Source organism: Hippocampus zosterae, chromosome 12 (assembly GCF_025434085.1).
Source record: "Hippocampus zosterae strain Florida chromosome 12, ASM2543408v3, whole genome shotgun sequence".
Taxonomy (NCBI): domain Eukaryota; kingdom Metazoa; phylum Chordata; class Actinopteri; order Syngnathiformes; family Syngnathidae; genus Hippocampus; species Hippocampus zosterae.
The window spans coordinates 20,466,068-20,493,918 of record NC_067462.1 but is presented as its reverse complement, the minus strand read 5'-3'; the positions used below and the strand labels follow the sequence as shown (position 1 = coordinate 20,493,918).

At 43.2% G+C, this 27,851-nt stretch overlaps 1 protein-coding gene across 44 annotated transcripts in view; it reads left to right on the top strand.

The window, feature by feature from the left end:
- The window catches only part of clasp1a (cytoplasmic linker associated protein 1a), a 121,403-nt gene that overhangs the window by 4,924 nt on the left and 88,628 nt on the right, over positions 1–27,851 (top strand). For 41 of the 44 annotated variants that reach the window (XM_052082992.1, XM_052082981.1, XM_052082991.1 and 38 more), the window contains exons 2-8: positions 33–657; positions 20,183–20,261; positions 21,378–21,481; positions 21,588–21,679; positions 22,608–22,683; positions 23,122–23,219; positions 24,845–24,915. In XM_052082992.1, coding sequence (XP_051938952.1) covers positions 463–657; positions 20,183–20,261; positions 21,378–21,481; positions 21,588–21,679; positions 22,608–22,683; positions 23,122–23,219; positions 24,845–24,915 — 715 coding nt within the window. In that variant the 5' untranslated portion in view covers positions 33–462. Of the gene's footprint in view, positions 1–32; positions 658–20,182; positions 20,262–21,377; positions 21,482–21,587; positions 21,680–22,607; positions 22,684–23,121; positions 23,220–24,844; positions 24,916–25,648; positions 25,943–27,851 lie in introns of those variants that run through there. The other 3 variants (XM_052082953.1, XM_052082952.1, XM_052082985.1) reach the window with 3 other exon arrangements.

Genomic DNA, 27,851 nt, shown 5'->3' with positions numbered 1-27,851 from the left:
CATTTGTTTTCTGCTTTTCCATGGCTTTCCAGGGCAGACCCCAGGAAAACACGTTGGGATGTGATCTGCCCTCCAACCTTCTCCGTTTGCTGCTCTGATTGCCGCTCCCCAAAAACCACAGTTTCAAACACTGCAACAGCGGTTTGGTTCCAAGTAAAACCCCAAGTAACAGGCACTACTTTCTCCAGCTGCTGCCCAGCCACACATGGTGCATTGCTGCCATTCCCAAAGCCCGACTTCATCAGTCCCGTGGGCAAAGCCACTAGCTTGCTGGTGTGCTTACAGTTGCCACAAAAGGGACGGCCCTTTTTGATAATTGTTTTCCTGGTCACCAAACTACCATCCAAGTAGTACAGTTTACCTTCCTGAAGCTTTGAGCTCTCAGGATCTCTTGCAATCACCCATCTTTTTAGCTGGGAAGACTGACAAAGGCAGAGAAGGGCATTCTTCAAGGCCAGGTTGATGGAGTCCAACATGGAGAGCTGCTTAGCGCAGGTCCTGCAAAAAGATGTGGGCCGTCGTCTCCAGGTGGGACAAGAGATCATCGATTACATCTTGGATAAAGACAAGTCTCATGACCTTGAACAGGATCAGACTGCCCTTGACAAGATGATTGATGGCATTGCCAGCTCCTGGGTCAATTCCAGCAACTTCAAGGTAAACTTCATTGATGGGGCTCGGATCTCTGGTGTGGGTTCCTTCAGACTGTGTTTAGACTGCATGGAACGAGTGACTATATGAACTTCAATTATGAACTTCAAATTTTTTGCCTGTCAAGTGGCACAATTGAGATATTCATCATGGCAGCATTAAAGGGGGCGGCGGCATAGAATCGAATATCTCTGTGCCACATCAAAATCGGGGTTCTCCTCTTCCAAATGTGGATAAAAACACATTACAGTATGTATCACAACGCAAGTCCAGCGGATAACTCGAATATTCTCCATCAATACACCAGTTGTTGATCTAAGCTACTACAGAGGCATATAGAACCAGGGGTCACCAATGTGGTGTCCGTGGACACCAGGTAGCCACCAAGGATCTCATGAGTAGACCGCGGGCCGGCTCTAAAAATAGCCCACCAGTGGCATGCTTATATATTTTTGTCTGTGGCTAATCTAAAAAAAAAAATCACGTTTCTTGGGGATGCTGTTCTTTTTTTTAAATTACACTCTCACCAGTTTAAATTTGGAAATGACAAAAAAACCCCAGCTAAAACAAAACTAGTATACTCTACTTCAAAGGTCAGTATTATGTACATCGAAACCATAGAATTTTCACAGTAAACTGTGGAATGACAACGGGGAGAGGATTTACCTCGCAAAATAATGGGAGCAAATTTGTTTTTTTCAGTCGGGTCAATCATCCATCCATCCATCAGTCCATCCATTTTCTAATCTGCTTATCCTCACACGGGTTGCTAGAGCCCATCCCAGCTTTCTTTGGGCAGCAGACGCGGGACACCCTGCACCGGTTACCAGCCAATCGCAGGGCACACATAAACAAACAACTATTCGCGTTCACACTCACACCTAGGGACAATTTAGAGTGCTCCAATGACCTTCAATGCATGTTTTTGGAATGTGACAGGAAACTGCAATACTCGGGAGAAAACCCACTCAAGTACGGGGACGACATGCAAACTCCATACAGGAAGGCTGCAGCCAGAATTGAACCCTGAACACCTCTGTACTGTGAGGCCAGCATGCAAATCAGCTGACCACCTTAGCGTGAATCAAACCAAACCAAATGACCTTTTATGAAGTTACAATATAATACAAAACAATACATCCTGATTTATATCGCGCTTTCACAACAGCTGCAGCTGTAACAAAGCGCTTTACAAAACAGTTAACACAAAGTAAATAAACACAACATAAAAACATGGACGGTCGTACAATCTTCACTTTTCCCTCATATGCTTTGTTGTTTGAAGCAGTACAAGAGATTCAAAGTGTCCAGTGAATCAAAGACGTCACAAGTTAACCCCTTAGGGTTAAACACCCCCCCCCCCCCCAACAGCCAGAATCTGTGTAAGTGCTTCTGTCAATGAACTTTGGATGTTTTAAAACAGAAAGGAAAGGCAACTCTTATGTTAATCTAATTTCTTTTCACAAAAGAATTATGTAGCTGATGAATCTATGGTTTAAATGATTTAAAATTATGCATCACACAAAGCATAAAAATAAATCCTCGTCTGTCCAAAGGCTCTGAAGAGGTCTTGGGCCTCAACTGCAGTGTAAAGTGCTGGCACTGATGTGAGCAAAAGCAAGCTTTTATATGCAGAAATTGAAAATGGGTCATTTTAAAGTCATGTTATCTTTATCATATGTAAATGAAAAGATAAGATAAGAAAATGTTTGTGGACAAATGTGTGAGACAAATGAGAAATTTGCAATCAACAGCAACAAAATTGAAGGCGGGGTAGAAAAGAAAAACAAAGTATTGCATGCATAAAATAAATGTTTCAGAAAAATGAATTGTACATAATGCAATATAAAATATAGATATCAGCATATATGCAACGCTGCATAAGGAAACGGGGCATAGTTCTGAATATTATTTACCTTTATAAATATTGACAGATCTTTACAATTTGCAAAATTTACAATTGCTCGAGTCTCCTGTTCCACGCCAAGTGGCAAATAGTTTGACATTTTTTTCCATATCAAGAGATGTGCCCTCTTAGACTCAATGTTTTGTATTTCTAAACTGCTCAAGTCATTATTATTGTTTTTGTGTGTTTTGATCATGTGACATGGAGAGACTTTTCTTTACCAGGTGTTTTTTTTCCCTTTTCCTACTAACTGGAGTAATGCTTTTCCCCTTCCATAGCTAGTTTTCCTGTCACTTAAACATTAATGCAGCAACACTTTAACAGTTTATTACCATCGAGTTGATCGGTTTCATTTGCTCCGCAAACTGATATTAGTTATAACCTCAACTTTTTCGTCAGCAAAATGCAACATAATAAAACTAAAATCGAATGGCTTACATCATTAAGTCCTTTGTCTTCATGTGTTTCCTTTGTACTTTCCATCCACTCTTGTTGTGATTATACAGGTATGTCGTCGTGTGCAATCTTTTTGTTGAACAATGGGCCGGCTGCCCTGATCGTCAGCTAGCATTAGCGGGTGCCTTTCCACATGGGTGTGCATATGTAGCACTTGAGCTTTGTTATATTTCAGAATAGACTTGCCCAAACATGGGACTGGCAATTAATCGACCATTGTGTCGACTTGTCGTTTTAACCCTAATGAGCTTTACTTAAATTTGCAGTGCAAATTTAGCCTCGGAACACACACTTGGTTGCTGTATTTTCTACACTACACAGTCAACCCCTATTTGTGCCGGCCCTCGAGAATTGATGACCACTGAAATGCATTCTGGGGGGGAGAAAAACCCCACACTTTTTTTAAGTAAAAACATTCTTGAAAATACACTGATTGAACATTCACTATCATATATGTTTTTCTTGAACGTGTCCAGTTTTCCTTGTAGTCCGCCGGATATTGTTGCGCCACGGAACTCCTTGCTCGGATGGATAGTTAGCGCCGTTTCATAAAATGAAAGCACCAACATGAACCTCCTTGAAAATGTTTGATTTTCATTTTTTCTGCAAGCGTTTTTGCCCTCAGTTTAATGTTGACTGTCGAGACGCTTCTCCTGGCTCTTAGACCATGAATTCATTGCTCGTGTTGGTCTGACAGAGATCATGTGTACTTAAGAACATAGTGTTCAAGAATAAAGTGCTCAATGTGGAGTGATGAATACACATAAGTCTTTGATGATGGTTTTGAGTATTTAGAGTGTTAGAAGATGAATAAACACAAAAATAAACACAGTCTTGAAATCGACGAATAATGATTTTAATAATCGTGATTTCAATCTCAATCAAAGTATTCTAGGGGCCTACACTCTTAAGTCAATTTAAGGAGTAGATATTCACCCAGCTCATTTTCACTATATTAACTGATAGATAGGCTGAATTGTGATATTGATGCATGTCAGCAACAAAAATGTTCAAGAATAGTAAGAGTAAAAAAAATCAAATTTACTAACCACACAGCTGCAAGTAGAGGAAAATTTGACTTGGACTGTCTCAAATTTTATGCGCAAAATGTCCCCATTTAGGGGCAGTCTGGATTCATGCATTTATCTTGCATCATCAGACTGAAAACAAGTCCTCATTGCGTATGTAGCTATCACTGACAATGATAGTAGAATCAATTCTGATTTTGTAAAACCTGTGGGACAACGGACAGCAATCACTTCAGTCTATGAATGACTTGACCAGCAAATAAGACAGCTCTGTTGGGTCTCTAGAGTGTGCCTGTCTGCCCCACCTGTTCAATCTTCCTGCAATACCGTGAGCTGTCCCACAATGTTCCAATAATTATTGGATTCATATTAATTCCACGTTTCAACCAAACCCTGAGATTTAGATTTAGTCACAGCCCTAGTTGCAAGTTTCAGAACCAGTCATTTTTTTCCACTGATCTTCTAACTTTCACAGAGAATTAGAGCCAGAGCCACCTTATAATAATTTATTTTCCCAACTGTATCTGTGCTTTCTTGGGACAGTTCACTATTTTACACTTGGAATAATGCTAAATGATCACAGCACAGGGTGTCTTGTTCTTCTGTTCTGAGTCCTAAAAAAACAAAAACCGACAAACAAAAAAATCCAAAAGAACATCAAACTGACTGCAGCATGTGCTGCTCTGGAAAGTGTTTCAATCATGTTTGTTTGTATTGTAGTAGTGGAGGTTTTGCGGGCGAGCTGGAGCCTATCCCAGATGTTCTGGCAAGAGACGACATACACCCATTACATGCTCTCTATCTCTTTCTCTATCTCTATCTCTATCTCTATCTCTATCTCTATGTCTATCTCTCTCATTGTATGCTTCAGAATCCATTTCAACACTGTGACCATGTGCTTGTCACCGATTCCCACTTGCCGAGTTGAAGTACCCTTCAACTCCTTCCAGTTGGCCAACATTTCACATTCACTGTTTTTTTTTTCATCTTCCGAGCCGCTTGATCCTCACTAGGGTCGCGGGGGGTGCTGGAGCCTATCCCAGCTGTCTTCGGGCAGTAGGCGGGGGACACCCTGAATCGGTTGCCAGCCAATCGCAGGGCACACAGAAACGAACAACCATTCGCACTCACACTCACACCTAGGGACAATTTAGAGTGTTCAATCAGCCTGCCGCGCATGTTTTTTGGAATGTGGGAGGAAACCGGAGCACCCGGAGAAAACCCACGCAGGCCCGGGAGAACATGCAAACTCCACACAGGGAGGCCGGAGCTGGAATCGAACCCGATACCTCTGCACTGTGAAGCCGACGTGCTAACCACTGGACTACCGGGCCGCCCACATTCACTGTTGTTTTGATTCATAACTCAAACTAAATGCCATATATGTGCTGTAGTTTGTTTGAAGGACCAGTTCTGTGACTAAATGGTAAAGGGGCTTTCACTTGTGTATCTCTTTTCTACCATAAGTATTCAAAGTGTGTTAACACAGTCTCCTGATTTTATCTACTGATGACGCAGCATCAGGAGCAACTACGGGTTCAGTTTCTTGCTCAAGGACACTTTGACACGAACACTAGGGTTATTTACTCTGGATGGGTTTGAAAATACTTTGATTTTGGTGAGATCAGCAAAACCTTGTGACCAGGATTTGTTGGTGGGTCAATCTAGTTCTAAATAAAGTTACTTGATTATTATACCTGTGTCCAGGCTTCGGCCTTCCTGTGTGGAATATTCATTTTCTCTCTATGCCTGCATGTTTTTTTTCCAGGTACTCTGGTTTCCTCCCACATTCCAAAAAACATGTATTTTAAGTTAATTGAGAGCTCAGAATTTTACCCAGGTGTAGTAGTGAGTGCGAATGACTGTTTATCGCTCTGTGCCTATGACTGGCAACCAGTTCAGAGTGTCCCCCGCCGACTGCCCAAAGACAGCTGGGATAGGCTCCAGGGCACCCACGACCCGTGTGATGATAACCGGTTTCGGATAATGGATGGAAGGATTATTCCTCAGATTCTTAGTAGACAAACATTCCTTCCTGCATTTTTATTTTTTATTATTACAAGTCTCCTTGTGCTTACCCTATTTGTCAAATGATGTGCAAAGTCAGCTTACCTCCCATCTGTGATGACAGCTGCTAACTTGGCACTAAAGTAGTGTAGTCGGAGATCTTAGGGGACAGACTAAGCAAAGGGCGCAGCAAGTGTGTAAGATTGTTACCTGCCACCTGGGAGACCTCCAGCTCAAGACCAAGACCCTAATGTACATGACCAACATCCCCTGTACACGGACGTTTCTTTGAGCAAGACACCGATACCCCAAGCCGCTCCCCAGGACTTGAAATAACACCCTACTCCAAATGTGTGTTAGCTGCGTCCACCTCAAGTCACAGACCCACCAGAACACCGCTTCAATTTTCCTGATGTTTATTATAATAGTGCTTTATGATGTAAAATTAAAAAATCTGAACTTTACATTTCATCCAAAAGTCTGATAGGATTGCCTCAAGCGCCACTGACACTGTGTTGGTTGAGCAGTATATGTATAATATGTATGCGTGAATAGATGGATATATTTTAGTCTGAAAGACAGCAATACTACCAGAATCGTGTGGAGGTGCCACTTTTGCAGTGCCTGTGAAGGATGCCTCTCACTGGCATCTTACATATTCCTCATACATCTGAAATCATCACTTTTAAAGGAGACCAAAAACGGCATGTTTGTTAACATTGCATCCTCAAAGAGAGCAAGCCAATTTCAATTCTTCAGAATGATTAGTACAGTAATCCCTCGTTTATTGCGGTCCATGGGGACCAAAACCACGCGTGATAAACGAAAATCCGTGAACTAGCGACCAATAAACATATACAGGTAAAAAAAAAAGAAACACATTTTTTTATATATACTCGAGCTGTCAAACGATTAACATATTTTATACCATTAAAAATGCAACTGTCATAATTAACTCAAATTCACAAAAAAATAATATAACATAAAAAAATTATCGTTTCTGAATTTCCTTTTATATTGCATGTTCTCCCCGGGCATGCGTGGGTTTTCTCCGGGTGCTCCGGTTTCCTCCCACATTCCAAAAACATGTGTGGCAGGCTGATTGAACACTCTAAATTGTCCCTAGGTGTGAGTGCGAATGGTTGTTCGTTTCTGTGTGCCCTGCGATTGGCTGGCAACCGATTCAGGGTGTCCCCCGCCTACTGCCCGAAGACAGCTGGGATAGGCTCCAGCACCCCCCGCGACCCTAGTGAGGATCAAGCGGCTCGGAAGATGAATGAATGAATGAATAATTTTTTCATATTTTTTCCCCATTTTAATGCTCTCATCAACATGGAATCAGTTTTCTATATGCAAAATGCAAATATTTACTGAAATAACAATTTTGATTTTAAATTTTACATGAATATTTTTCACTTGGAGCAGTTATTCACACATAATCTCTCACACAATATTACTGTCCATCAACAACAGTGAAAAAAAACATTTGCCACACAACAGCTGCTTAAACAGCTCTTTCTGGAATCAAAACAGAGCAATATAACATTATAAAGTCCACATCTAAGGTAAACTAGTGCTCAGCCTATAGTGGATTTAAACTATGGTTGCATACTTCGTTTTTCTCAAGTTTGCTTTGAACACAGCAGTCAGGCTATGTTGATTCTGTTGGTCCTTCTTGCGCGGAAGTCTCTACGGTTTTGTGTAGACATCGTTTCGGATGACTACTGTATTTTCACAACCATTTGGTGCACCGTATTGTTGGGCGCAGTCTCAGTAACGGGTGCTATTTCTGTATTTGACACATACACAAAACGCACTGTATTATTGGCCGCAGCCAGGCATGGTAAAACATACGACAGCTTAAACATACGGCATGCATGCACGCATGCTAAAAACAAATTTTTAAAAAGGCAATGGAAGCAAAACTGAGTTCGGTTGTACTTTATTTAGCCATTTTACAATGTACTCGCGCAACTGGTCCCTGTTAGGGACGTGCCTTTAGCGTCCTCTTACACGCCCACCCTTCACTCATTGGTGACTGGTACCTGCTAGGGACGTGCCTTTAGGTCCTCTGACACGCCCACCCTTCACTCATTGGCGGACTTCCGCATGCCTGTCGTCACTCACGTCCGCCTTTTCTCTGTATAAACAGCGTGCCGGCCAGAAATGCTCTCAGTCAGGCTTTGGAACTTGGCGCATACACTAGACGCTCCGCATTATAAGGCGTCCTGTCCATTTTGGAGAAAATTTAAGACTTAGTGGCGCCTTATCCATCCATCCATCCATCCATCATCTACCGCTTATCCGGGGCCGGGTCGCGGGGGCAACAGCTTTAGCAGGGAAGCCCAGACTTCCCTCTCCCTAGCTACTTCTTCCAGCTCTCCCCGGGGGATCCCGAGTCGTTCCCAGGCAAGCTGGGTGACATAGTCTCTCCAGCGTGTCCTGGGTCTTCCTCGGGGTCTCCTCCCGGTGGGACATGACCGGAACACCTCACCGGGGAGGCGCTCAGGAGGCATCCGAATCAGATGCCCAAGCCACCTCATCTGGCTCCTCTCGATGTGGAGGAGAAGCGGCTCGACTCTGTGCCCCTCCCGGATGCCTGAGCTTCTCACCTTATCTCTAAGGGAGAGCCCGGACACCCTGCGGAGAAAACTCATTTCAGCCGCTTGTATCCGGGATCTCGTTCTTTCGGTCACGACCCATAGCTCGTGACCATAGGTGAGGGTTGGGACGTAGATCGACCGGTAAATTGAGAGCTTCGCCCTTTGGCTCAGCTCCTTCTTCACCACGACAGACCGATACAACGTCCGCATAACAGCAGACGCTGCACCGATCCGCCTGTCGATCTCCCGCTCCCTCCTACCCCCACTCGTGAACAAGACCCCAAGATACTTGAACTCCTCCACTTGGGGTAAGATCTCCTCCCCGACCCGGAGGGGGCACTCCACCCTTTTCCGACTGAGGACCATGGTTTCAGATTTGGAGGTGCTGATTTTCATCCCAACCGCTTCACACTCGGCTGCGAAACGCTCCAGTGAGAGTTGGAGAGCCCCGTTTGAAGGAGCCAACAGCACCACATTATCTGCAAAAAGCAGGGATGTAATACTGAGGCCCCCAAAACGGACCCCCTCAACGCTTCGGCTGCGCCTAGAAATTCTGTCCATAAAGGTTATGAACAGAATCGGCGACAAAGGGCAGCCTTGGCGGAGTCCTACCCCCACTGGAAACGATTACGACTTACTGCCGGCAATGCGAACCAAACTCTGACATCGGTGGTATAGTGACCGAACAGCCCGTATCAGGGGGTTCGGTCCCCCTTACCCACGAAGCACCCCCCACAGAACTCCCCGAGGGACACGGTCAAACGCCTTCTCCAAGTCCACAAAGCACATGTAGACTGGTTGGGCGAATTCCCACATACCCTCAAGGACCCTGCTAAGGGTGTAGAGCTGGTCCACTGTTCCACGGCCGGGACGAAAACCACACTGCTCCTCCTCAATCTGAGGCTCGACTTCCTGACGGACCCTCCTCTCCAGCACCCCTGAATAGACCTTACCAGGGAGGCTGAGGAGTGTGATCCCTCTGTAGTTGGAACACACCCTCCGGTAGCCCTTTTTAATAAGAGGGACTACCGCCCCGGTCTGCCAATCCAGAGGCACTCTCCCTGTTGACCACGCGATGTTGCAGAGGCGTGTCAACCAGGACAGCCCCACAACATCCAGAGCCTTGAGGAACTCCGGGCGGATCTCATCCACCCCTGGGGCCTTGCCACTGAGGAGCTTTTTAACAACATCGGTGACTTCAACCACAGAGATAGGAGAGCCCACCTCAGAGTCCCCAGGCTCTGCTTCCTCCAAGGAAGGCGTGTTGGTGGAGTTGAGGAGGTCTTCGAAGTACCCTGCCCACCGGTTCACAACATCCCGAGTCGAAGTCAGCAGCGCCCCATCCCCACTGTACACAGTGTTAGTGGTGCACTGCTTCCCCCTCCTGAGACGTCGGATGGTGGACCAGAATTTCCTCGAAGCTGTCCGGAAGTCGGCTTCCATGGCCTCACCGAACTCTTCCCACGCTCGGGTTTTTGCCTCGGCGACCACCGAAGCCGCGGCCCGCTTGGCCAATCGATACCCGTCAGCTGCCTCTGGGGTCCCACAGGCCATAAAGGCTCGATAGGACTCCTTCTTCAGCTTGACGGCATCCCTTACTGCTGGTGTGCACCAGCGAGTACGGGGGTTGCCGCCACGACAGGCACCAACCACCTTACGGCCACAACTCAGATTGGCCGCCTCAACAATAGAGGCACGGAACATGGTCCACTCGGGCTCAATGTCCCCCGCCTCCCCCGGAACATGGGAAAAGCTCTGTCGGAGGTGGGAGTTGAAACTCCTTCTGACAGGGGATTCCGCCAGACGCTCCCAACAAACCCTCACAATACGATTGGGTCTGCCAGGACGGACCGGCATCTTCCCCCACCATCGGAGCCTACTCACCACCAGGTGGTGATCAGTTGACAGCTCCGCCCCTCTCTTCACACGAGTGTCCAGAACATGCGGCCGCAAATCCGATGATACAACTACAAAGTCGATCATCGAACTACGGCCTAGGGTGTCCTGGTGCCAAGTGCACATATGGACACTCTTATGTTTGAACAAGGTGTTCGTTATGGACAGTCCGTGACGAGCACAGAAGTCCAATAACAAAACACCACTCGGGTTTTGATCGGGGGGGCCGTTCCTCCCAATCACGCCAATGTACAGGCACTGAGCCGGGGGGCAATGAGTATGCCCACACCTGCTCTGTGCCTCTCACCGTGAGCAACTCCAGAGTGGAAGAGAGTGCAACCCCTCTCGAGAGAACTGGTACCAGAACCCAGGCTGTGTGTGGAGGCAAGTCCGACTATATCCAGTCGGAAATTCTCTGCCTCACACACCAGCTCGGGCTCCTTCCCTGCCAGAGAGGTGACATTCCATGTCCCAAGAGCTAGCTTCTGCAGCCGAGGATCGGACCGCCAGGGTCCCCGCCTTTGGCTGCCGCCCAGCTCACATTGCACCCGACCCCTTTGGCCCCTCTCATGGGTGGTGAGCCCATGGGAAGGGGGACCCACGTTGCCTCTTCGGGCTGTGCCCGGCCGGGCCCCATGGGTGTAAGCCCGGCCACCAGGCGCCTGCCAACGAGCCCCACCTCCAGGCCTGGCTCCAGAGGGGGGCCCCGGTGACCCGCGTCCGGGCAAGGGAAACTGAGATCCATTAATTTTACTCATCATAAGGGGTCTTTTGAGCCGTGCTTTGTCTGGCCCCTCACCTAGAACCTGTTTGCCATGGGTGACCCTGCCAGGGGCATAAAGCCCCAGACAACTTAGCTTCTAGGATCATTGGGACACACAAACCCCTCCACCACGGTAAGGTGACGACTCACGGAGGGGAGTGGCGCCTTATAGTCGTGAAAATACAGTACACTTGGTTTGATGACAACACTGGAGACGTTTTATTTTCGCTCAGTCGCTACCACTGCATGGCTGAACTGTCATTGTCATGTCACCGCCTCAGCGCACTGTCACTGTCAGATGAACACAGAGAACCTCCACCCGCTTTATTTATATGGACACGGAACACTAACCTTACACACAAAATAGTTGCAAACAAGTAACAAATGTGTCAGTGGCATACATCGTATACCTGTATGATACAGGTAACTTTGGTCTTGTCAGTGGAGCAATCTGGCAACTTTTTAAAAGTAAACTTTCCATTCATAAACTCTTTAGTATCCGTTTTCGGTGTCTTGCGTTGCCGTGGTTGGCAAAACAAACGTGCGTGGACCTGTGCAGCGTGCTTGTTGTTTTGTTTTTGGTTTATATATAGAGCAACGTAACATCTGCTGTGACGTGTGCCGCGTTAATCTTGCGAGAAAAAATTTTATTCCGTTAAAATTCATTTAAATTAATGCCAATAAAAACGTGTGAAACTGACAGCTGTAATATATATATTTTAAGTCCACAAACGGTCCGCGAAAAGCTGCAAAACAGCAAGTCACATAGAGCAACATATACAGTACTTTACTCAATGTATATACAGTATTAAAAAAAATCTATATATTTTTTTTAATGAATATGTTTGAAAAAATCCACGATGCACTGAAGCCACGATAAACGAACCACGAAATAGCGAGGGATTACTGTAGTTTGTAAAAATAGCACGTGTGGATTGACCAATGGTATTGATTTATGAAAACGTATGACATTTGCCAAATTGTGACATGGGATGTTTCGACCTGCCTCCAGCAGTTTGTTTTTCCAACAATACTGGAACCAGCTTGCCAAGAGGGTCATGCCATCATGGCCTGTGACAGTGTAGCTCTGAGTTGCTTAGGTGTAGAGCACAGAAAATCTGATTAAGTTTGGAAAGCCTGTTAAAGCACCCAGCTCCTGGAAGGAAGCTAAGTTTGTTCGAATGCTCTTCTACCTCACTTTTTATTTGTTTTTTACAAGTCACCAGTGTCAGGTTTCTGGAAAAATTCCGGACAGAATTACAATTACACAATCATAGAGGTAAGAAGTTTTGACAAAAATATATTTAGAAACAAATGCAAGACATGATCTCCCACTGAACATTCGGCAAGCCTCCTCGCTGCCCATCTTCAAAACCCTCCTCAAAACTCACTTGTATTCTTTGGCATTCGACTCAGCATGACTTAGATTTGTTCTTGATTTTACTACCGTCTCTACTGTCTTTGTTACCGATTTGTTTTACTGTTTATTGTATATGTTAAATTGCTCCATGTACAGAACTTTGTATGCAGCGATGGCTATTTGAAAGTGCTCTATAAATACTGTTGACTTTACTTTACTTGACTTAAACTCTGTCTCCACAGCGAAAATCACACCGAGTATGGCATGCGGTTGTTGTTGTTGCCAATGTGTCTGGGAGCTACATGTACATTCCAATTTTTCTAGTAAGTTATATCTGATTGCTACTCAAAGATTTGTCTGCATAATGTTGTCAGAACCATCAACAATGACATGAAAGCAAAGCCCATCAGGAAATTGGAGACGCATTGTCTCCAAAATTTAAACCTAACCTTTGTAAGTCACACTTCACGATACTGATAATGCAAACAAGTGAACTTTGTTCTTTGAGAGGCTTTAACGCGCAATCAATGCGAGAGAATGGAATATTTGCCGAGGGAAAGCAAATATTGCGTGGGAACACAAAGATTCATTGTCATATTTATGTTTTTCCATGTCACTTTCAGTGCTCTGTAAGTAGGTGGCCTACGCTGTCTTTTAAAATTTTTTTTTTGTAAGAATGTGGGTTCTCCAGACGGCAGACAGTCGAGACATACCAGGAAGAGCCTGGTGGTCTTCGTGTTTGAGAAGGGCACGTGTGATCAAGTAAGAGCTCTCTCTTGAGATGATCTGAGCTCCCCACACATAATTCAACCAAAACTGTTAAATATGATTTTATCTTTGTGTGGGGTCTGCCAAAGATAAAAAAAATCTTATAAGATTCGAAAAATCCTTACGTGTGTACCGGCTTGAAATACAACATGATTGTGTCCCAGTTTGCGCTCGTTTTAAACAGATCATAAAACGGAAGTTAAGATTGATTCGTGAAGACTCAGGCAATAAGTGTTTCTCCAGATCACTGTACACATGACTCCAGCAAGTTGCTATAATAGGCAAGTTCTTCATTCACAGTTGAGTTCTTGTTCCCATTTGATGTGGATGTTTTTCTCACAATGAAGACGGTCATTCATTCCTGTTTTCTTGTGATGTGTTCTTGGCATGCTAATTTATATGCTAAATGTATATTTTAATAGCTTCAGCTTAATGCTGTTTTTTAATGTTACAAAAGCAAAATGTAGCTGCCACTCTCTTAATATTTTAATATAGTTCATTTATTATTGTGCTGCAGTGTCAGATTTGTGTATGGTGCAAGATTTCTGCATATTTAGTTGGGTGTTGTGTGGGTGCGAGTGCAGGGCTGGTTGGGTGTACCCCTGATAAGTTATTCTATTATTTCTGATACCAATGCCATTTGTAGTCGCTGCCTGTGGCAAACAGGACTTATCACTAACGTCACAGTCCATCCCGTGGTTGCCGACTGATAGGCCACATCACTGCCTTTGGGACACACAGCTGAATCAAAACTGTTTTAGAACAAATATGTTCTTAAAAGAGGCTGAGGGCAAAACTTTTCTGCCAGTACAAACTAGTTTGATTCCTCAATAAAGTAGTGCTATAACTGCAATTAGCAGCTACTTGAAGCAGATTATTTCAGTGTAGTTTTATGACTAAATTTCACTGGAGATCCAAGTGTCCTCATCCTGGGAAATCATCAGGGCATTTATATTCAGGGTGTATGGGCTCTGTTACTGTATTTTTTAATCACACAACTAAGGTTCTCTGAAAGAAAAAGCTGAAACATGTATTAATTCCTTGCTTTCCTCAGCTAGGCCACCTTTCGGCATGCATTTTTATTGTTACTCTGAAGGCCTCCCCTCCAGCCCCGACCAAGAACATAATCTTGTGCCCAAATGCTGTAGGACCACAAACCTTGAATAATTTTTTTCCACAACCATCGCATTGTCTAAGTCGGGTGTCAAACATACGGCCCGCGGGCCGGAACTGGCCCTCAAGGAGGTTTGATCAGGCTCGCAGGATGATTTAAAAGTGAAAAAATGCATAAGACACGGAATGAATATTTTTAATACGGTGCAATTCGTGGAGTATCCGCTAGGTGGACACAGTTTTAATCAGAGTCAAAGACAACATTGTTTTGATCAGAGAAGAAGACAACAGCAATAAAATTCAAGTACATGTGAATACTCAATTCTTTACACATTTAACAGCAGTCTCTTTAGTTTGTAAGGTGTAGGCAGGGATTACATTTAGATTTTCTCTGCACGTGTAAATGGTTTAAACATTCTTTATAACAATCATTTAATATTAAAAGTGCATTACTATATTTTTCAATACCAACTACTTGTTAAAGTTGTGTGCCTTTGTACAATCAGTGGGATCAGTTGCAATACATATACTGTATGTGCATAATAAAAGTAAATTGCACCTCTGTCTAAGGAAATCTAAGGTGCTTCATGAAATGTTTTGTAAAAGATCTGTTTATTGCATTTCAACATTTTCCGAATGTTCTTGTGCTTCTTTAGACCAAAACAAAGGAAATACATTATTTTGGTTATTTATAGCAGAGTATGGTATAATTTTAATGGTCCGGCCCACTTTACATCTCGCGAGGATGTGGCCCACAATGTGAAATGAGTTTGATAGCCCTTGTCTAAGTGAATGCGTATACTGTACTGTACAATTCGAGAGGACATGCAGCACTGTAATTGCAGTGCTTTTATTGTAATTAGGGTTGCATTAAGACAGTCACATTCCGAGCTGTTGCACAAGTGTAAATCCTGTCATTTCAGCTTGTTGCCTTTTCAGCCAAAATTGCTACGAACACTCATATTGCCTGTCTTTCTTCCCTCATCCACTTGTTGTCTTCACACTCATCCATTCTTATTGTTTTCTCTCTTTGTGTTGTATCCTAAGAAACAGCTGTTTAGAAAGTTGCAAGCTTTTAGGTCCTGTTTTCAGATGGAGCTAATAATTGTCTTCAGGTTGGATGGGTTCTTGTCAAACCCTTATGCAGTATGTGAAACATTCCCCTCCAATGTGTGATGTTTAACATCAGAATCATGTTTGGCATCAGAATGGATCCTTTGGACCTCTATCTCTACAGCAAATGAGTAGTAAGAGTACTGAATCTTTCTGGCTTTTGAAATACCACATATTACCTGCTGTCATTACATTTTAAAAATATTGTAATATCAGTTCATTGTTATTTATGCATGTGAGGGTGGGCCACTCGAATATGGGATGATGTCAGTGAGAGGGGACGAGCAAGGTGGGGAAGGCAGTCTGAATGTTGAGCATGTGGGCGTGAGTTATGTCCATCAGCAGCTCTGGTGTGTGGTCTTTTGTTGCCATTCTGTTTAATAAAAAGCGAACAGATTGCATCAGTGACTGTGTGCATCCTTGACGACACTGAAGGTCATTACAGTATGTCACATGCTCTGTTTACAATTTTGTTCCATGACTCAATTTGGGAACTGAAACATACTGAGAGAGGTAATGTTTGTGTGTGTCAAGCATCTGTCGATGTTGAGAAAAGCACAATACAAATTGATTGAATATTGTTGTTTATATTATTATTGCTATTATAGCAAAACCATAACCATCCCCATGGCTAGCAGTATTTCAATTTCGTATGTCAACATGAGTGAGTTAAAAAGCAAAACTGAGCGTGTGCATGCCAAGACTGTTCATGAACTGCAAATAATGCATGAACCAAGATAATTTTCCTTTTAAAATTTAGTGCATCAACTAAATTGTTCATAAACAAACGTTTCACTGTCCCTGCTGAAAGACTTGTAGCCCTGTTACGGTGGATAGGAGCAGTACAAATAGCCGTTACCCATTTGTAGCAATATGGATAGGTCTACTGTACTTACAGTAATTGTGTAAACTGAAAATTGTAAATGCTACTAAATGTACATTATGTCGATTTATGATTGCATCTGGTTAAATAGTGTGATGGTGGTTTGTATCGCTTCAACTTTATTTTAAGTCTTTTTAAAAATATGTAATTTTCAACACACAACGCCGTATTCTTTAACATTTAGTCATGGTGTTCTGTGCAATGTTTTTTGTTGTGCAATGAGTGATTAGTAGAAGTCAGGCAATGTTGTGGTTGTTTTTCCTTTATTGGAATGCAATTGTGATAATGTGTATTCAACTTGTCTCAACAATGAATAATTCAACACTTAGCATTTACAGCTAACCTAAAGTATGAAAAATCTCTCATTCCCTTCCATTGTCGTTGATTGTTAGCATGCCTCTTTTTCCGACTGATCCATTTATTGCAACTTCATGCTCATAATGTGGTTGTGATGAAAACGTGGTACACCGGAGTCCCACAATCACATTTGAAAATTTAAGTGAACAACCACAGGGAAAAACAAAAACCAATAAGAGTATGAGGAAAAACATAAATATGTAGAATGTTTCTCTTGAATGATAATTTTGCAATAAAAATAACATTTGTGATAACATTGGATGAGTTTTGATGGCCTGACACCAAGCACGCAGAGATTAATGGGATGATTCCGAATGAAAAATTGCTCTTTCCCGTGACCTCTGACACAAATGTGCTTCTGGCTAAATGAGCAAAGTCCCACAGATGCATGCCAAAAACTTTAAGGGAGTCATCCAGAAGAGTGGAAGCCATTTTTTCTGAAAATAAGTGCTCCATACTTGACTCAATTTTATTATTTTCTGTAGATATTGGTAATGGGCGGCAAGGTGATAACTGGTAGCGCGTCCGCCTCACATTACAGAGGTCCAGGGTTCAATTCTGGGCTCCGGCCTTCCTGTCTGGAGTTTGCATGTTCTCTCTGCGCCTTGTGGGTTTTTCCCAGGTACTCCAGTTTCCTCGCACATTCCAAAAACATGCGTGGCAGCGAAATTGAATCCTCTAAATTGTCCCTAGGTGAGATTGCAAGAGCGAGGGGTTGTTTGCCTATGTGTGCCTTACGATTGGCTGTCAACCAGTTCAGTGTGTATGCTGCCCACTGCCCAAAGACAGCTGGGATGGACTCCATTACGCCGGCGACTCTCGTGAGGATCAATGGCTCGGATAATCGATGGATGGATGGTGTTAATAACTTTGCTGTAATAATTTTGGCCATAAAATTTGTCTGTGGACACTTCATTTTAGTGATAAGAAAACCTTTATTAGTCTCGCAATGGAGAAATTCCCAATTCACAGCAGCAAAGTTATGAAAGGAATAAGTAGAACAACAAAATATAGGAGCTGCTGGAAAGGCAGCCACACTCGCGGTGCCATTTTGAAGTCAAAATAACAAAAATAACACAACACAACACATAGGACACAGACAGTTGTGCAATCTTCACCACTTTTCTGCATACACTTTGTTGTCTAAAGCAGTTAAAGATGAAAGAGGAGAGGATCAAAGTGTCCTTTCACCAGTGGGTCAGAGACGTCATGCTGAAAATGTGCACACGTCTGCTACAAGCTAAGTTTTGAAAGCAAACACGAAGCTGTAGCATCCATTGACGAAAAGAGATTAGTTCACTTTTACTGTCCCACGTAATCCGCTTCAAACTCCAAGGCGCGACTCCCAGTTCCAAATCCGCATCGGCGCTCCGCGCTAACGCTCCTTTCTTCTCATCGTCGGCTCCTCAAGCCTTACATCCATGCAGCCACAGACCGTTCAACAGCACCGATCTCTCCGCTTAACAAAGCGGGGCTGTGAAAAATGCTGCCCATAACAGGCGCAAGACACAAGCGCCCCGGGACTGTCCAGCAACGACAGTCAAATGGCGCCGATATTCCTCCCAGGCAAAAACAGTGCTGGTATACCCATGCTGCCGAGAAGGCGCAACCACCAAGCACAGAGTCTCCTCCTTGATGAATGTCGTGGCCAAAAAATGCTGAAAAAAGTCCACATCAGGTCCACAAGACGTAACAACAAACACAAAGTGACAAAACAAACAACAAAAAAAGCAAGGCTCATGAGAGCACTTGCCGACGGCTGCCGACTCGGGCGCAATCTTGACTTCAAATAAGCGGATTAGTCAGAATCTTGCCAACTCTTGTGGCTAGCTAGTGGTTATGAACCACATTAAAGAGTTAACACTGTCGTGTGGAAGATACATGGAGAAGAAGCAGAATCGAATGAGCCCTCTATTCAATCCATGACTGGCCTTGGAGACAGGCAGAACCAATGAGGTGATATTTGACAAGATGAAGGGACATAAGGGAGGTTTTAGTCAAATGTGAACCTGTCTCAGATGTTTTGAGGGAGCACCACCCCACTGAAATGCTTTATTTTAATTTGAATAAAGCTTGTGTATGCCATGTGAGCAGGCACTGTACATCTGAAATTAAAAGAAAGATTAGTATCAATGGATGAAATGTTTAGAGCAGTGGTTCTTAACCTTGTTGGAGGTATCGAACTCAACCAGTTCATATGCACATTCACCGAACCCTTCATTAGTGAAAAACAAAAATATGACTTTTTCCAAATTAATGACATAATTGACGCATTTATTCAAAATAGAAAAAAAGTAAATAAAATTTCGAGACATAAGTATAAGTTTTTTTTTTTATTTTACAAAGTACTATCACAACAGTCACACGTTGACTACTGAGCTAACTAAATTTCCCGCTGCACTGAATGCACAGGCAATGCAATGTGACCAGTGATGGCCAAGCAGGCATCATAACTACTTGACATGTTGAGTCGGGTATGTCTTTACCTCCATGGCAGAGGCTCTGTCAAACCCCCTGAGACCGATTCGCCGAACCCACGTTATGAATCACTTGTTTAGAGGAAGATGCTCCAATTTCAGTTCTGCAGCAAGTTGAGATAGATGCTTAGCTGTTGGATGAAGTGAACTAGAAAAGTTGTGCTTTAGTGTGTCTGTCTGTGGCTATGTTCACACTGTCGGCAAATTCTGATATATATATATATATATATATATGCATGGCAGGTTCATGGAACACTTGAAATTGTCCCTAGGTGTGAGTGTGATTGCAAATGGTCGTTCATCTCTGTGTGTCCTACAATTGGCTACCAACCGGTTCAGGGTGTCCCCCACCTACTGCCCGAAGTCAGCTGGGATAGGCTGCTAGCATGCCCCGCGACCTTTGTGAGGATAAAGCAGGTCGGAAAATGGATGGATGGATGAATGGCCTAGGAACACTAACACGTAAACAACTCAATGGGGAATATAAAGAGACTATAACACCATATATAAGGTGCTTTGGATCATAGGACGCACTTTTGGCTTTTGGGAAAATTTAATGCTTCTTGGTGCGCCCTACAGTAAAAAAAAATAAAATACGGTAAGCTGCCCAAAGATCTTTTTTTGGCTCCAGCGCACCCCGCGACTCTTGTGAGGATAAATCACATCCGAAAATGAATGGATGGATAGAACTGATTAAAAACTGCAATTGAATTGCTGGTAAACTACACAAAAATATGTTCCTGAAAGAAGAAGAAGAAAAATATCACATTTGAAACTAATATTATACCGTGTCTCCACTAGGTGGCTCTGCTAGGCTTGGATCTCCTCTCTGCTTTAGTGACGAGGTTACAAGAGAGATTTAGGGCCCATGTCGGAACAGGTAGGTTTCAACAATTATTATATCAGTATCTGCTATCTAAATACCGTGTTTTCACGACCATTCGGCGCACCGTATTGTTGGGCGCAGTCTCAGTAACGGGTGCTATTTCTGTAATTGACACATAGACAAAACGCACTGTATTATTGGGCGGAGCCAGGCATAGTAAAACATACGCCAGCTTCAACATACGGCATGCTAGGGGCGTGCCTTTAGCGTCCTCTTACACGCCCACCCTTCACTCATTGGCGACTGGTACCTGCTAGGGGCGTGCCTTTAGCGTCCCCTTACACGCCCACCCTTCACTCATTGGCGACTGGTACCTGCGAGGGGCGTGCCTTTAGCGCCCTCTTACACGCCCACCCTTCACTCATTGGCGACTGGTACCTGCTAGGGACGTGCCTTGAGCGTCCTCTTACACGCCCCCCTTTACTTATTGGCGGACTTCTGCATGCCTGTCGTCAATCACGTTCCACTTTTCTCTGTATAAACAGTGTGTCGGCCAGAAGTGCTCTCAGTCAGGCTTTGGAACTCGGCGCATACACTAGACGCTCCGCATTATAAGGCCTCCTGTCGATTTTGGAGAAAATTTAAGACTTCTGATGGCGCCTTATAGTCATGAAAATACAGTAGATGAATTACAGAATTTTACTGAACTTCATTGAAATTTTGGGTTCAAGTTAAGAATCAATTCAGACAATTTTGCCTTACAATATGCATTTGCCTTTTTGTACTATTTAATCTATTGAAATTAAGACTCAAACTGGTTAAAATAGACTTTTATCACCCTTATTTACCTAATTTACCTAAATTCCATGCATTGGCATACATTTTTGTGACAAAACCTTTGGAACACTATTTAATGGCGTGATGACTATTAAGTATAATTTGCATTTGAATGTAACCATTCTCTGTCACCTGCAAAAAGAAAATTACTTCGCCACCATTTATTTTCTTTTAAAATTGTGAATTAAATCAGGTGTCTGCTCAATGAGTGAACTTGAGTGGAAACAATGCCTCGGATGTATTCTTCCTCTTCGCAACTCACATTATGTCATCCAAGTTTGATTAATTCATTAACCACTTCTTTTTATTATGTTCTTGTTTTTATGTATTCAGCTCTACCTAGTCTGATTGATCGATTGGGAGATGCTAAAGACCAAGTAAGAGAACAAGACCAAGCACTGCTGCTTAAGATCATGGAACAAGCTGCATCTCCACAGGTATGAATATATTGTACATTAGTTAATAGCTACTGGTTCAAGAAATTCGATTCAGTGTTTTGGTTTGTGTTGTCACATGCCATTTTATTGTGTTATCTTGTCTTAGTATGTGTGGGACAGAATGCTTGGTGGTTTCAAGCATAAGAACAACAGGACCAGGGAGGGAGTCTGCCTTTGCCTTATTGCCACATTGACCATGTGAGGCTCCTTCTTTCTTCCAATTTCAATTTTCAGTACAGTATCCTTTTGCTCCAGTCCAAAAATTCATAATCAAGACGATAAAAAACTGATATAAGTCGCTCCAGAGTATATGTTGTATTTTCTCTGGAAATTTCCAAATATCCGACCAAGAATAGAAGAGCTTGGACTCACACTCAAAATGCTCATTCCTGAATCTTAGGTGCGTTCGGAAATACACTTCGAGCACACACTGCTTCATTCCGTTTGGAAACTTAAGAGCGTTGTCGCATGTGCCGTTTGGTTAGTCTGAGTGCCTCAAAAGAGGAATGCCAGAGCCAGTACAAAAGAAAGGAAACGGTGCAAGCAAGAGCTGCAGATTTACTTACAGCCAGGGATGCACATACAACTTTTGGCATGATCCTTACATGACCACCAGAGGTGTTTAGTTCTCAGTTAAATGCTAATAGTGAGGATCGATGCATGAGCTTTAAGACTTGCGGCACATCAGGGCAAGATTTGCCCTTAATATCTGTAGCTGCCGTTTTAATGATTTTTTTTTCAATTTTGACTTTTTGTTTCTAATTATAACATACCAGAGCTATACTATGGCAGCTTAATAAAACGATATTTACCATTCCATTAAAAAAACACATTAGATTAATATTTAACATAATTGAGGTGCTTGGCTCGTCCGAAAAATTAATTGCCCACCTCTGATTTGCATTATGGGACCCTATGATACGCTCACTATCTTGGTGCACTTCTCTCGGGCAAAGGTCCAGTGCCCGATCGTTTTTTGCACCACAGACCGCAAGGACATGTTTTGATGGACCATAGGAGTCTCACTGACAGCTCTCTTACGATACGTTTTAAAAATGCAACACAAAAATAAAATGTATCCATGTTGATTTGTAAATGTCACTTATTCAGCCTCTTTGTCTTTCAGGTATGGAGCCCAAGGCTTGACTCTCAGTAAGATTGTCCCCCATATATGTAACCTGTTAGGGGATCCCACAAGCCAGGTATCGCAAATCATTTCTCTTTTTTTTTCAACTTTTTGTTGTTTAATATTGTAAATCAGTGGTGCCCAACCACCTCCCTGCGGAACGGCCACTGTAGACAGGGCCGTGGCGTGCTGCATAGTGTAAATATAAGCTGCTCTGCCTGAAAACACACACACACACACACACACACACACATGCACACACACACACACACACACACACACACACACACACACACACACACACACACACACACACACACACACACACACACACACACACACACACACACACACACACACACACACACACACACACACACACACACACACACACACACTGTAAAGGGTTCCAAAACTTGAAAATGTGAACAGTCCTGTAAAGATGACTGAAAGAGCACAGCGTCAGATGAGAAAACAATGACACACAGAACATTTATCTTGTGTTCACACTTAGGTACGAGATGGGGCTATGAGTTGTTTGGTGGAGATCTACCGGCATGTGGGTGAGAGGGTGAGGATGGATCTCAGCAAGAAGGGCCTGCCTCAGTCACGGTACTTCCATCTCTTTTCTCACATGGGCCGTGGGGGGTGCTGGAGCCTATCCCAGCTGTCCTCGGGCAGTTGGCAGGGGACACCCGGAACCGGTTGACAGACATCGCAGGGCACACAGAGAAGAACAGCCATCTGCACTCACACTCACACCTAGGGACAATTTAGAGTATTCAATCAGACTGCCATGCATGTTTTTGGAATGTGAGAGGAAACCAGAGTACCCAGAGAAAACCCACCCAGGCCTGGTGGAGAACATGCAACACAGGGATGCCGGAGCTGGAATTGAACCCGGTACCTCTGCACTGTGAGGTAGCTAACATTGAGCATGGTAACTTTATTCCTAAAGTTATGCTACAACCAGTAAATTATAGAATAACCAAGACTGTTTAAGAATATTTTTCATAGCGATTAGCCTATAGATCTAATGACCAATTTGCCTTGCAATTGTGCCTCCCGTCGTATCTCGCTCTCGTGTTCTGTGCATACATCACAGGTGAGTTTAGTGATACGCCCTTTAGACGATTCATACAAAAAAATCAGACTGGCATTCCCATTTCTTAAATGTCGTAATTAGTAGACCTTTGTGTGCATGCACACGTAACGTTAGCTGCCCCCCCCCTCCAACTCTGAAAACAAAACAAAACAAAAGTAAATTAGAAGAAACTCACTCACACATCACACCACAAACACACATACGGGCACAGTAAAATTGTGTTGATCACACAGGAGAGATTCGATAGTGTGCCGTCAACTCGTGTGTGGTGACTTTTATGGTTAAACGATTTTTCGGTACCGTCAAAATGACTCCACCGAAATGACACGCTACCGGTAATGACAGTTACCGTGAAATCCTCAGGCCTGCCGTAGTTTTATTTATTTATTTTGTTGACTGAGAAATTTCCTTGCGTCCCAAAAACGCACAATATTTGGAACTGTGCGCCCGCAGGAAAATTATGCATCTAGGAAGCGGGGCGCAGAGGTAACGAGATGGCTGTTACTGTTATTTTTTACAAATGCCCTGACTATTGTTGATCAAATTATATGAAATCCATATTCAAGTAAAAAATGAAATGTAATATAACACTACCTGGTGTTAGTTTAAAGATACAGTCGACAGCTGGATAGTTAGCTCGATAGCGAGATGATAGCTAGATGGATACTTCATTAATCCACAGGGGAAATTCATTTCAGGACAGAGTTCAAACAAGTTCTGTCATGGAGAACAAAGTTTTCAACTGCCTGCCAAGAGATAATTTGTGATTTTATATGTACGTAATGCCAACTCACTCTCTACGACAATGGTACTTATGAGACATTAATGAAGATCAAATATATAAATACGGTGTTGAGATTCACGGTTTATATTTACTCTACACACGCCACGCTATTTGGTGGCCATTGGTTCGGTAATGCAAGTTCTTATCAGACATTTGCTTGAATGGGCCAATTGGCTCTGTAAATTCTGGTTGTCATTTCAAGTGATAATATTTTTCATTATCATCTCCTCTCATTGCTGTGTCATTCTTTTAAATGTCATACCTTAAAGATTTACTGTACATATTCTGGATTATTTTCCTTAATATTTTTTTTATTTTAGCAATTCTTGTCCTGTGCCTGTATTACAGGTTGAATGTAATCTTCAGCAAATTCGACGAAGTTCAGAGATCTGGGAACATGATCTCCTCTTCTGGCTCAGGTGAGTTTTCCTCCTTGGCGACGTTATTCCGCCCGTTCTTCGAGCTTTCTTTCTTTATTTTTATTTATTTATTTATTTATTTTTGTATTAAATTTCACTTTCAGCCCCTGGAATATATTTTTTACACTTGGGCAATTCATCAAAAATCACTTTCATGAAGTTTTAACCAGCGGGGTTTTTCCATTTTTAAGGAAACCTCCTAAAATGTTTAGTTATTAAGGCTGAAATTATTTATCAAATTACCTACTACATATACAAATACTTGAGGCAACAATGATGAATCAGTGCAACTCATTTTTGTTGCAGGCCACGTCAATTTTAAGCAATCAATTTTTTATTTATTTATTTTTACAATAGGTTTTATAATAGCCAGGAAAATCCAAATTTAGAGTACCAGTACACCACCTAGAGTACCCGTGCCCCACATGCCAGGGCAGCACTGAATTTTACTGAAAGAGAAGCAGGAAGAGGAACGTGGGGCAGCTGAGCTCAGTTAAATGTGAATAGTGAGAATTGTTCCGTCTCTCTTTTTCTCTCTCTCCCTCTCTCTCTCTCCCCTCTCTCTCTCTCTCTCTCTCTCTCTCTCTCTCTCTCTCTATCGGTTCGTGGTATTGGCCATACAAAGCAGGAAATTATCAGTATCGGTTGAAATTTCCCATATCGTGCATCACTAATTTCTACTTCACTTGTTACAGTACGTGTATCAGAAAAAATAAATCCTTAAAGAAATCTCTTTTGTCAATTAGTGGAGGGTTCCACTGTTCTTTTTTATTTTTTATTTTTGCTTGTTTTGTATCATTCACACAGCAAGAAGAAATAATTTTTGTGGCGGGGAGGGCTGCTGAAGAGGAGAGAGATCATAGAGGATAGAAACGAGTGATGGTTGGCGAGCAAAACAAAGCTGCCATTTCTGTAGAGCTTAACAGCAAGTGAGAGCTAGAGAACCCAGAGAGAAGGGAAGAGAGCGAGAGTCAGCTATCGGCTGCGCAGTAGCTTTGGCATAGCTGCACCATGGCAGCAGGAGAAGGTAAGATAAAAAAAAAAGAGCAAATTTAATTGTCTCTTTACTGTGGTCAGATTGAAAACCTATCCTGGTAAGTTGCATTCGCTGCATGTAACGGTGAAACTGCCTTGTTACATAATGAATCCGTGATGCGAAGATGCTGCTTAGTAAAGATGAATGTGAATGTATTAGGTTTGTTTAAGTAACTGTAATGCAAATTTTACCAACCTTGAGTAAATATGGTTGATGTTTTTTTCCTGTATTGCTCTAGCACCACTTGACAGAGACACACGAGCAGATACGCCTTGGGTAGAAGTAGAGTTGAGAGAGAGAAAGAAAGGGAAAAAACCCCCTTTGCATTGTTGTGATCGAGGACTCCACGTAAAGGTGGTTCCTGAAGTCGGGCCCTTGCTGTTGACCTGTGGAAGGCTCCAGCTCAATAATGATTACACGCAATGAATGGATGAGTAGTTTTTATTTTTGTAAGTGCAAGAGATTTAGGTCCTTATTTACCAAAGGTTAGTCATGCTAAAAGATGCATAGACTTGGTTGCCCACGTAAACAGGTACGGCTCACCTATTTTCTTGAATTGGCCACAGCTTGCCTGCTTTTCTGGGTTTTGGCATGTCAAATTTCAGTCGCCAGCATGTGTACTAAAATGGCAGCCCCTCGAGTTGGATGAAAATGGGTGTGTTTTACTGGCAAATTAATTTTCCACAAATACAATATTATTCAGAATACCATGTTTAGGCTTGTAGGGGCATATAAAACATTATTGCGGAGAACATTTTTGAATTGATTTCTGTTTTAACTACCAGGTGTGAAAGGCAGGTGCAAACCGGCAGTAATGTGCAACATCAGGGTTGCGTCTCTTTTCCCTTTGTATAAAGAATTGCAATTTTGGAGCTTCTGAATGAATTTAGTGCCACTCCTATAGAACCCTGTCAGAAATCTGTGTAGCTATAGTTTAGCCCATCCATCCATCCATCCATCTTCTACCGCTTATCCGGGGCCGGGTCACACGGGCAACAGCTTTAGCAGGGAAGCCCAGACTTGCCTCTCCCTAGCTACTTCTTCCAGCTCTCCCTGGGGGATCCCGAGGCGTTCCCAGACCGGCTGGGTGACATAGTCTCTCCAGCGTGTCCTGGGTCTTCTTTGGGGTCTCCTCCCGGTGGGACATGCCCGGAACACCTCACCAGGGAGGCGCTCAGGAGGCATCCGAATCAGATGCCCAAGCCACCTCATCTGGCTCCTCTTGATGTGGAGGAGAAGCGGCTCGACTCTGAGCCCCTCCCGGATGACCGAGTTTCTCACCTTATCTCTAAGGGAGAGCCTGGACACCCTGCGGAGAAAACTCATTTCGGCCGCTTATATCCGGGGTCTCGTTCTTTCGGTCACGACCCATAGCTCGTGACCATAGATGAGGGATGCAACGTAGATCGACCGGTAAATTGAGAGCTTCGCCCTTTGGCTCAGCTCATTCTTCACCACGACAGACGCTGCACCGATCCGCCTTTCGATCTCCTGCCTGTAGTTTAGTCCCTCCAGCATTCTCTTGGATATTGCAAAATACATTAAGAAATTATATTCTCAGACGCCCAAGCTATTGGTCATCTCCCCTTTAGACCTGGGAGAAAAAACTAATCTTAGTCATGCCATATCGTATAAGAAACAACTATTTTAAACTTTGCATTTTCTTGCATCTGGGACAATTCACAACACATAGGCAATTGCTACTGGCCTCTTCCACAGCAGTTTAATGCTGCCCCAAGTTTTAAACACAACGTTATGCCGGATACAATACAATACAATACATGCTGATTTATATAGCGCTTTCACAACAGCGGCATGGACAGATTCATTCATTGCACTCGCATTCGAGGTGAGTTAAATCTCACAAAACAGTTATAGGATTCCCCCCATAATAATTAAA